We start from the raw sequence: 10,336 nt of genomic DNA, 5'->3' as shown, positions 1-10,336 counted from the left end.
AAGCATGTGCATGTGTGGAGACTAGAGGACCTTCTTCAGTGTCACTCCTCAGGCACGGCCCCAGTTTTCCTAGCAGCAAACTAGCAGCACTGCCTGTGACTGGGGTTCCGGGACATCATACGACACACTGTCTGTGAGGTGTTTGTTTAGTACAAGGGAGGATGCTCAGTAAATACAATTCCTTTTCCTGACGTGGGTTTCGTGAAGGCCTGTCCTGCTGGCTCAGGATAGAGGCCTAGGTAGAATTTCTGGAGCAGGCTCCCGGAGAACCATTCTTGCGGCAGAGGCAGATGAAGAGAAGGGACCCCAAAGGCAAGATGGAACACTTCAGCACTCAGGGAGACTGCAGCGGCACAGTCTAGTGCCGGAGAACAAGATCCCTGTTCAGGATCCGCATTTGGCTCCTGGCTGCAACGCTTACTAGCTACATGCCCTTGAAAAACATTCGCCAACCTTTGTGCCTTACTTTCCCCATCAGAAAAATGGCAGAATGATGGTATACATGCTGGAGGGTTGGTAGAAAGATGGAGCGGGGTAATTGAGGCAAAGCCTTTTGACAGAGCCTGGCCCTCCCAGTGCTGTCTGCTGTTTATAAGCACGCAGCTTTGAAGGGACTGGGCTGCTCAGCCTCGTAATTACATAGCTTTGGGCAGTGACACACTCTCTGCATTAGTTACTTTCGGGTTGCTGTGACCCAAAACACCTCACTGAAATGACTGAAGGGAGGGAAGGTTTATCTTGGTCTTCAGTTTTGTGAGTTCTCTCATCCGGCAGAGCAGGAAGGGCAGCAGCTCTGTCCATGGCTGCAGTGGAGCCCACAACCAAGAAATGTCGAGCGTGCCCGAAGCCGGGGCTTCTCTGAAACCTTTAAAAGCCTGTCCCGAGGGGCCTTCTTCTACCACCTCCAAAAGACTCTGCTGCCCTCAAAATAGTACCACTTGTTGGGGGCCACTTGTTCGAGACAAGAGCCACTTGAACTGTGACACTGTCCGGCTCTGTGCTGGCCCCGTGATCTTCTCTGTGCCTCAGCTTCCTCACCTACAGAAAGTAGACATGGATGTTCATTTCAGTGCTCTGCTTAGAGGCAGTGTAGGCTGAAATGCTGGTGCTTATGTGGCTCTCAACAGAGGAAATTCCTAGTAACTGTCAGATCTGTCACCCACCCCACCCCCCGCTGGCAACAAGGACCCCTGTTTGTTTAAAGAAACGTTGATCATGAAATGTTTTGTGTGTTTTTTTTTCTTTTTCTTCTTCTTCCCTTGAGTCTCCAGGGCACTTATTTCTAAATCTTAGAAAGGAAACCTGAATTCTTGATCTTGCCTTTGAAGAAAACATCTCTGTACCGTTTAGCCCTTGTCTTCAAATTCTTTCCTCCATGCTATAAAAGAAGAAAGAAGCCTGGGGTTATGTTCCTGCACCCCAGGGCCACACACAGCACTTGGGACAGGAGGCACAAGGGGACATGGGGACAACATGACCACTCCCATCACTTCAGACACCAGCTTAAAGCTGGGGTGCTTGTCCATTTGGCACTTTGGGGGGGGGACAATGTAAAAAGCAGTTCTCTAAAAGGAAGCAAGCACCCAGACTCTCCTCTCTCCTCCCTTCCCCCTACCCCCTCATAGTTTCCTTCAACTGACACTGTAACCCGAATGTGAAGAACAAGAGTCTAGTTTCTCATTGTGACCGAGTTTTGCTACTGCCCAAGGACAAAGGCTAGATTGACACAAGAAGAATGTCCCAGGGGGAAGCTCTCTTTTTGTTTTCTTTTCCAATTCTGTTTCTCTCCTGGAGGGGAAGGAATGATAATTAGAGCACTTGTTCTACAAATCCCCCTATGTAAATATGTTCTTAGGAGCAAAGATCCAATGTACCAGACAAGAAACTTCTCAATTCTGACCTTAACTCTCATATCTGCAGAGATAACAGGAGAAAGAGAATGGGGTGGGGATGGGGATGGAAAAGCCGGAGAGGAGTCAAACCTATTTTGGCCTCTGGACTCTGTTCAGACTTTGTTGCTGGGTGGCTTGCTCAGCCCAGTCACGAGTGGGACCCCCGGGGGTGGGGAGCTCTAGAATGTGACCTCTTCTTATCTACTTTCAACAATGGATGGCCTTAGCTTCTCATTCGTAGAGTGGAGATATTAATAGTCCCCAAGCCTCACTAACTGTGAGGAGTCGGTGGAGAAAACCATGTCACCAAAGGCCAGCCAAGACAACCAGTAGGTCCCATTCATCCCTATAACATATATTTATTTACTCATTTATGGCCTAGCGCAGGACATGGCTGAATATTTGGTACAAATTAAATGTTTACGGTCTGACTGAATTATTAATTATCAATAGCTTTAACGAAGCATAATTTCCCACATAAGATAACTGTAGCTTCAGCCTCCCTCTTTTCTACGGTGCTGGGGGCTACTACCCAGGCCCTAGTGCCTTTAGGCAAGTTCTTAGTGATGAGCTCGCTTCCCCAACTATGATAACCGCCCTGGACTGTTGGCACATGACCGCGCTCCCAACAGTTAGGAGGAGGAGAAGGGCAGAGAACTGGAGAGGAGTCTGGCTGCCATAGTGAGTTCCAGGCCAATCTGCCTCCGTACCAAGGCCCTGTCTCAAAAAAAAAAAAAAAAAAAAAGCAACAAATAAATAAAGCAAGTCCGCCACACAATGCCTCCCCTCGGCTCAGTTAGCCTCTGTTTGTCGCTACACAGCCTACGGTTTTCCAGTTTCTCTTCCCAGGGAAGAATGGAGAGCTTTGGCAAGTGTAGGAACGTAAAGGAGTCCCAGTGAGGTGACCCGCACTGTTTTCCCGGAGCTTTACAGCGAGCTTTCGGAAGGCTGGGACCTGAGACAATCAAGCCAAGGAGAGTAGGAAACTCTTGAAGAAAGTCAACCGGGGAGGAGGTTGGCCTGTGACGAGAACAGGGCGGAAGGCGGTGGGGAGCAGACCAGGCCGGCAGGGGAGAATCTGAGAAGCGGGGTGGGCCTTGCGAGAAGCTGGGTCCACGAGGGCAGGAGGGCACAATCTCCAGCCACCACCAGAACCGGCGCTCCAGCAGGAAATTAAATATCAAGGGACCGCTCGTTAAAAGTTCAAAGCACCTTCCCACACATCAGCCGGTGCCCTTTCCAGCCCCCTGCAGAAACCGGCAACTCAGCCAGCTGAACCTGAGTCCAGATCTCATGCCAGCGTTCAAACCGGTCAAGGACTGTTAGCAACGCACCAAGCGCCCCAGCTCTGGTCCGCAAGCAGCGCGGGCAAAGACCGCGGACCCTGGAAATCCACACCGCACGTTCGTCTGCGGAGGACTCGTGCTGAGGCTGTCCAAACTTCCATACCCTGCCCCCCGGCCGGCCGAGAACAGAACTCGCTCACAAGCGCCCTAGCATCCTCGGGAAGAGAAGGGATCGGCCGGGGTCCGTAGCCAGAGCGGGGCGAGGAGGCGTGGGGGGGGAGGGGGGTAGAGGACTGTTTGTTTGTTTCCTGGAACACCCAGTTAGGAATCTCAGCAAGCGCAGTCAGTGCGCGATCCCCTGGCAAGCCACGCCGCCTCTCCCTGTTCCCCAGCTGCACGGGATCTCATTCGCAAACACACCATCTTGCATTCAACGCTTAAACGGAAAACAAGCAGCCCCGGGGAGGGGAGTGAGCGTTCTGACTCCGCACGCACGTTTCACGGGGATCTGTGCTTCCAAGGCCCTCTACCGGCCCGCTGCGGCCCGCGAACCGGGTTTCTGCCCGCGGAGCCCCCAGCGACCGGGTTCGGGCCCTTAGGCTTTTGCCAACACGAGACGGTAACTGAAATCTGGCGGGGCTCAGGTCTTAAAAGGACGAGAACTGCTTATTCCTTCCCCTGGAAACCTGGTGGAGAGAGATTTAGGGCCTCTGTTTAAGGTAGCTAAGATTAGAGGGCTCGGTTTCCGTTTTGTGTGTTTCCACGGGCCGAACGCCCGGGCGGGTCAGCGAGTTTCTGTGTGTGGAATGACGAATTCCTCTCGCCTGAGCTCTAAAATGATAACTTAGCTCGCCGCTGCAGCTGCGAACGCCTGGCGCCAAGCGGCCCCGCGCGGGGGTGGCGGGAGCAGCGGCGCAGGCGGAGGCCAGCGGGAACCTCGCGAGCGGCCCCTTTAAGAGCTTCACTGACTCAGCTCGGCTCCCCCTCGGGTCGCGTTTTTTATGAATGAAAAACGTCCTCACATTCATTATATAAACAAGCCGGCGCTGATTGGCCGGCGGCTCCCAGCGCATAAATTATGTAAAACAGAGCTCGGAGGGCGCCGAGAGGAGCCGCCCGTCAGCCAATGGGCGCGGCAGCTGATGGGGCGGCCCCGCTGGATTTGCCTGAAGACAGGGTAAACAAGAGGTGATGGGCAGCCGCGAGGGCGGCCGCGGACCAATGGGGGCGCGCCTGCTCCGGGCCGCGGGCCAATGGCGGCGGGCGGAGCCGGCGGGGGCCGGGCCGGCGCTGCAGCGGGTTGCAGGGCGGCGCAGAGTCCGGAGGCCGGCGTGCGGAGCGGTCCTCATCCCCGATCGCTGCGGCCCGGCCCGCCACCGAGGCGCGCAGGCGGGCGCGCGGAGCGGCCGCTCAGGTGCGGGCTTGTCCCCAGTCCCCAGCTGGTCGCGCTTCGGGGTGACTCCCGGAGCTAACTATCCGCCCCCCCTCTGCCCCCCGAGGCCCGGTTCGGTTCCCGGGAGGGAAGGCATCGGGCGGGGGCGGCTAGCGGTTCCGGAGCGAGCGGAGAGCGGGTTTCCGCACGTCGCGGAGGAGGCACCCGGGGTGTCGGAGCGGGTGCGGGGCGCGGGGTGCAAGGACGGGGTGCGGGGCGCCGAGTTGTGGGCCCCCGAGGGCCCCGCGAGGCTCGCGAGAGGAAACGCTCCGCGACTCCTGGGTGGGAGGGGGGCGGGCAGCAGTGTTCCGGGGTGCTGCTCCAGAACCCCGAGAGCCCGGTGACACCGGCATGTGCAGCCTGCGGGTGCGGGCTGGCTCCCAACTTCTGCGGGCCTGGCAAGTTGGAGACCGGTGAGCGGACCCCCTGGCCCCCAAACTCCCTCCCGTGGGGGTTGAGGGGGCCGGGGGGCCGCCTGGGTCTCGGCCTGGGGGGGGGGGGGAGAACCGGTGGCGAGCCGGCCGAGAGCGATGCTGGGGCCTCATGCATGAACCGGGGTCCGGCCTGCGTGGGTGGGGGTGTTCGAGTAGGGGGGTGATGAGGGGAGGGGGCGTGTGGGGTCCGGAGTGAATTAGAGGCGGGCCGGTAGCGCCCAGGCGCTGCACCTCTTTTTTAATTTTTTTTTTTTTTTCTGAATGTGGGTGACTTTTATGAATGAAGCAGGTTTCTTTCGTGGGCTGCGAGCGAGCTCCCTGTGGTTCTCCCCCCCCCCCCTTTTTTGTGAATGAAGCATTGAGCTTGCTTTCTGAGACGCTGGGGTGAGGGGCCTGCGTCGGAGGCTCGGCGTGCGCTGGGGGTGGGGGCGGGGGCGCCGCTGAAGCGGTTTTCATGAATGGGAAGGCTGGGAAATGGGGTGGAAGTGTGTCTTGTTTTGTGAATGGGGCCCGGCGCGAGGGATCTAGTTACAGCCTCTACCTGCGGTGGCGGCCGCGGCTCGTTCTCCCATTCATAAAACCAGGCCCGCTGCGCGCCACGGGGAGGGGCCTCGGTTCAGTCGCTGCGCCGAGTTAAAGTTTTCCTGGGGGCACCCGGGATTTGGGGGGGGGGGTTGAGCGACGACGACGACACAAAGGAAGTGGTTTAAAACTCCAGGATGAACCCAAGCCTTCCCCGCAGGCTTTTTAAAAGATACTTTGAACACGATGTTTCCAGCCCTTGAACTCTTAAGGGCCGCTTAGAAAATCCTCGATGCTGCTTTTGGATTCTCTTAGGGCAGTTTCTTTCTTTCTTTCTTTCTTTCTTTTTTTTCAAAAGATACGTTTGCGCACCATGAGATTCTAAAAATATTTTATACCCTCTGGTTTCCTGCGCGTTGTCCTCTTTACCCACAACAGACATTTAAGAATTTCTGAGGCCACGATTTAATCAGATTTTTAAACACAACACAGAATCCTTTCATGCGTCTTGACTGTCCTAAGGTTTCTCAGGTTTGGGTTCTGGTTGGTGACATTCAGGAGAGAGAGGCCTCGTTCTGAACGATGTTTGCACTGTGTGGAAGGCAAGTCGGCTGGGGTGTTTTTCTAGGAAGTTGTGAACTCTTTCCTTTGACTTTGAAAAGATCTGATTACTTGGGCCAAGTGCCGGCTGTGAAGGGTTTTCTTGTAACGTACCCTGCTCACTTATGAAAATTTGATATGGTGTTCGCAGCGTGAAAAACAAGGCAGACGGAAATGGCTACTGTGAAAGAAGTTCCCTAGTTTGTGTACAAGTTCAAAGAAAATGCCATTTAGGCATTTCTATTATTTAGGATTGGGCAAATGAATTCTTGTACCTCTGCCATTGTTTTTCCACTGAGTTTTTAGTTGGAAAATTAAGAGTTCCTGAGGGTGACACCTCCTAAACTTGCTGGTTAATCCCCCCCCACACATTGGAAAAGTGTCTCCTCTCGCTTTTGTTGCCTTCTCTCAAGCCCAGCTCGTCACCAGTGTTTGACCATTTTTGTTGAAAATTTGATGTCACTGTTGGAAAAGGAAGCTTTTTGCCATGAATATTTTTGCTTTGAAAGTTTTTGTGCTTTTGTTGTTGTTTTGTTTTGTTGTTGTTGTTTCATTTTTGCCTTTGGCAGGAGATGCTTAAATATGTGCAGTGGAATTGAGTTTTCTTTATCGTCTGTATAGATATTTTATTTTGGAAGTTGAGTAGATGGCAGATAATCTCTGTACGTTTCCATGGAGATGCTTATGTCATTTCAGGTGTACACCTGTTTGGACAGAAGGCTTGGGTTTTAAATAAAGAGGTGTGTGTGAAGAAAGTCTACTTTTGATCAGTTTGTTCCTGTAACTGTACTTAGTGTTTTTGCCATAGACCTACAGAAGCCTTTGAGAAGCATGATGCGTCTTAGTTTCTTTGCTTTCTCACCCCCCCTTTTTTTTTTCCAGTTTTTTTTTTTTTCCAGACATGGTTTCTGTCCTGGAACTAACTCTGTAGACCAGGCTGGCCTCGACCTCACAGAAATCTGCCTGCCTCTGCCTCTGTGCTGTGATTAAAGGTGTGTGCCACCACTGCCCAGCCATATGTCTCTTAATTGCCAATAATTTAGAATACTTACGCCTAGTTTCCCTAGTTCTTATCAAGCACAGTGACAGAACTTAGTTAAAAAGTTATTCTCGAAAAATAAAAAAGGAACAAATGTCCTGGAAGGACATTTACAGTGAAAGTCAGTTAAGGGATTTGGTTGGTTGGTTGGTTGGTTGGTTGGTTGGTTTTGGCTTTTGTAGTAGACACATAGGCAGTCTGTACTAAATTGTGTGTTAGATGAGCATTCTTGAGTAGGCTTTAGGGACATCAAAGAGGGGAGGAGATGCACAGGCAAGGGGGAAGGGGACTATGAAACTACTCCATCCCACCACAGTTCACATCTCCCAAATTCCTGTTACAGGAGGATCTCTTCACCACCCCCAGGAAGCTACTCAATGCTGAAGCCTTTCAGAGTGGCATCAGAGACTTTGGAGACACCATGGACGGGTTTTGTGATCAGCAAGTCCCCTTTATGGTCCCAGGGGTGAGTTGGCTTCTGTGCTGTTTGGTCCTTGATCTCCTCCTTGGAGAGGACTTCTTCCTGGAGAAGTGGGTGGGCCCCTTTGCACCTCTTTTCTGCATTTGAATCTTCGTTCCTTGGCCTCTTTCAGAAATCTCGGTCAGAGGAATGTCGAGGGCGACCTGTGATTGACAGAAAGAGGAAGTTTTTGGACACAGATCTGGCTCATGATTCTGAAGGTAAATGGAGCTCTCCCTGCATTATGCTTTCCTTACGCTTCTCCTTAGCACAAGGACTAGCCCCATTTTGAATCTGGGTTTTTTCTTCTTATTATTTTTACAGAGTTGTTTCAGGATCTTAGCCAACTTCAAGAGGCTTGGTTAGCTGAAGGCAAGTTTCTTGACTGTCCTGTTTTCCATGTAAAACATTTTACTGTGCCTTTTAGTACAACACAAAGATCTAAAACAGAAATCTCTTTCCAGCTCAAGTTCCTGATGATGAACAATTTGTCCCAGATTTTCAGTCTGATAACTGTAAGTACCTTTCTATTGGTGACACATTTACTCTGAAATTGTTTGGTCTTGGATCATTCCCATCTAGAATGTACTCTTCAGCGAGAGCCAGAAGATTTGGGCAGTGGTATGCATGCATTTTAATAATTCAGGGTTAGTCCTGAAGACTTCTGTTTCATTCTTTATTGAAATACTTTCTGGCTCTGTTGAAGGCAAGATATACTCAATGTAATTTCAGTAAAATTTCTTTTCACCTCAATAGCTTGAACTCCAGAATTTTAAATTAGTATACTAGCTAAGATCTTGTGTCAAACATATGCTTGTTTTTAGATTTGCCTGGGTTGGACACACGCATACACAAACAAACGTGTGTGGGTGTAGGTACTTGCAGAGCCCAGAAGAGGGTGTCATATCCCCAGGAACTAGAGTTACAGGTTGTTGTGAGAAGCCTTTTGTGGGTGCTGGAAACCAAACTCAGGTCCTTGGAAGAACAGCAGGTGCTCTGAACCATCTCTCCAGCCCAAGTGCCTCTTAATCATATTTTTTTTTGTTCAAATGCTTTTTGTTTTGTTTTATAAATTAATTTTTTGGGCTGAGGATATAGCTCTGGTGTAGAACGTGTCTAGCCTGTCACTAGCGTTGGGGGGAAAAAGTTATAAATTAAGGCAAAGCCAGTGATGAATCTGACATTTTTCTTCCTTTGAAAGGTACAGTGCAAACTCAACGGAAAATTCGTCGATTGTGGTTCCACCTAACATGTCAGTTTTGTTCTAAGCTGGGAAAGGGTGCCCACAGAATGACTTGATTTTCTCTTACTTTTCATGTGGTTGTTAGAACCCACTGTTGTGTAAAGTAAAGCCTGTTTCTCAAGTGTCTTTGAGTGCTTGTTCCTTAAGAGAGTAAATGCAGTGAGGAGTCCCACAAATGGTTCCTGATGATGGTAATAGGGCATGGTTAGCTTTGCCCTGATCTTTCTGGGCTGTCCGCAACACGTTTGGGGGCTTTATGGTCCAGGCAGAGCTACCAAGGACAAAGCTGGCTGATGAAATTGGAGCAGCACAGGGCTGCTCTAGAGAGCATTAGTCACTGGCGAATGAGCAGGTTTAAGAGAGGTCTGGAGAATGCCGCCTCTCTTGAGAGTTGCATCATAGAGAAATTCATGTCTCTTAGTCATAGTTTATAATAGCAAGCACCTGAGCCAGGCTGGGATTTGATTTCTCATTTTGCACCAACAGATTCTTCTCAGCTTTGTTTTATCTCTCGGGTACATGTGTGTATAAAAATGCCACTGGGAGAGAGAGAGTATCTGGGTCTTTTTAAAAGCAGAGTATTCTAAATCTGTTAGATAAAAGAACAGAGGTAGCAGCTAAAGCATTCTGTAGTGATAGGCCTGGTGTTCAAGGCAGAATGCCATGACAGTTGAAAAGGGACTAGGCTGCAACCCGTAGATGACCACCGGCTGGCTATCTCAGCGTGCTGTGGAGATTTGTCTATGCAGAAGGAAATGCTTATCATTGCCCTTTGATTGCTTTCAAGTGATTGAGGAGCTTGCAGCTTAAGAGCTAAACAGCTAACCTGTGGCAGGGGTGTGAGCCGGGTGGGGTAAGGGGGTTAGGGAGGGGGATTTTCACGATGAGACATAAATCTCTACCCAAACTTGTTTCTGTCTTGACAGTTTGGCTCTTGTCTTTTTGGTTCTTACCCGGAGCAGCTCAAGCTGCAATCTCTTTGGGTGGTGGCTTTCATGGCAGAGGTTCTTTGAAATGCTTTTATTACACTGTTTGTTTCTCAGTAGCCCAAAAAGAGTTAAAAGGGGAGGTGAGACAGCCGAGCTTTAGATTGATTGCCTATTCTTGGGGGTGGGGGATGTCATCAAGCAGAGATTCTTATCTGTGGGAATAGGCGAGAGCAAAGGAATCAATAAATGTGTCTTGGTGCTCTGGAAAGAATTCCTGCTCAGCAGATAAAGCGCGCTAGGTTCTTTAATTACAACGCCATACCTTAAATGCAGGTGCTTGGGAGCTCGCCCTCCCTGCCAGATAGGATGGCTTCTGTTTCTTTATTGTTTTCTTTGCTTGCTTTTTGTTGTTGTTGTTGTTGTTGTTGTTGTTATAACTGCTTAGGGTTGAGCTTGTCTGTATTTTAAGGATAAAATGGATGGTTGAGTAGCCTAAGAA

At 50.6% G+C, this 10,336-nt stretch overlaps 1 protein-coding gene across 2 annotated transcripts in view; it reads left to right on the top strand.

Moving 5' to 3' along the window:
* The first annotated feature begins 4,469 nt into the window (after positions 1-4,469).
* Positions 4,470-10,336, top strand: part of Etv5 (ETS variant transcription factor 5) — a 53,756-nt gene continuing 47,889 nt past the window's right edge. Inside the window, exons 1-5 of one of the 2 annotated variants that reach the window (XM_021636156.2) lie at positions 4,470-4,592; positions 7,549-7,671; positions 7,799-7,886; positions 7,990-8,037; positions 8,130-8,180. In XM_021636156.2, the coding sequence (XP_021491831.1) occupies positions 7,627-7,671; positions 7,799-7,886; positions 7,990-8,037; positions 8,130-8,180 (232 nt within the window). In that variant the 5' untranslated portion in view covers positions 4,470-4,592; positions 7,549-7,626. Of the gene's footprint in view, positions 4,593-4,999; positions 5,024-7,548; positions 7,672-7,798; positions 7,887-7,989; positions 8,038-8,129; positions 8,181-10,336 lie in introns of those variants that run through there. The other variant, XM_021636157.2, reaches the window with a different exon arrangement.

The sequence above is a fragment of the Meriones unguiculatus genome, chromosome 17 (genome assembly GCF_030254825.1).
Source record: "Meriones unguiculatus strain TT.TT164.6M chromosome 17, Bangor_MerUng_6.1, whole genome shotgun sequence".
NCBI classification, from domain to species: Eukaryota; Metazoa; Chordata; class Mammalia; order Rodentia; family Muridae; genus Meriones; species Meriones unguiculatus.
Note: the sequence above shows the minus strand (reverse complement) of the source record. Positions and strands in the feature narration are given on the sequence as shown.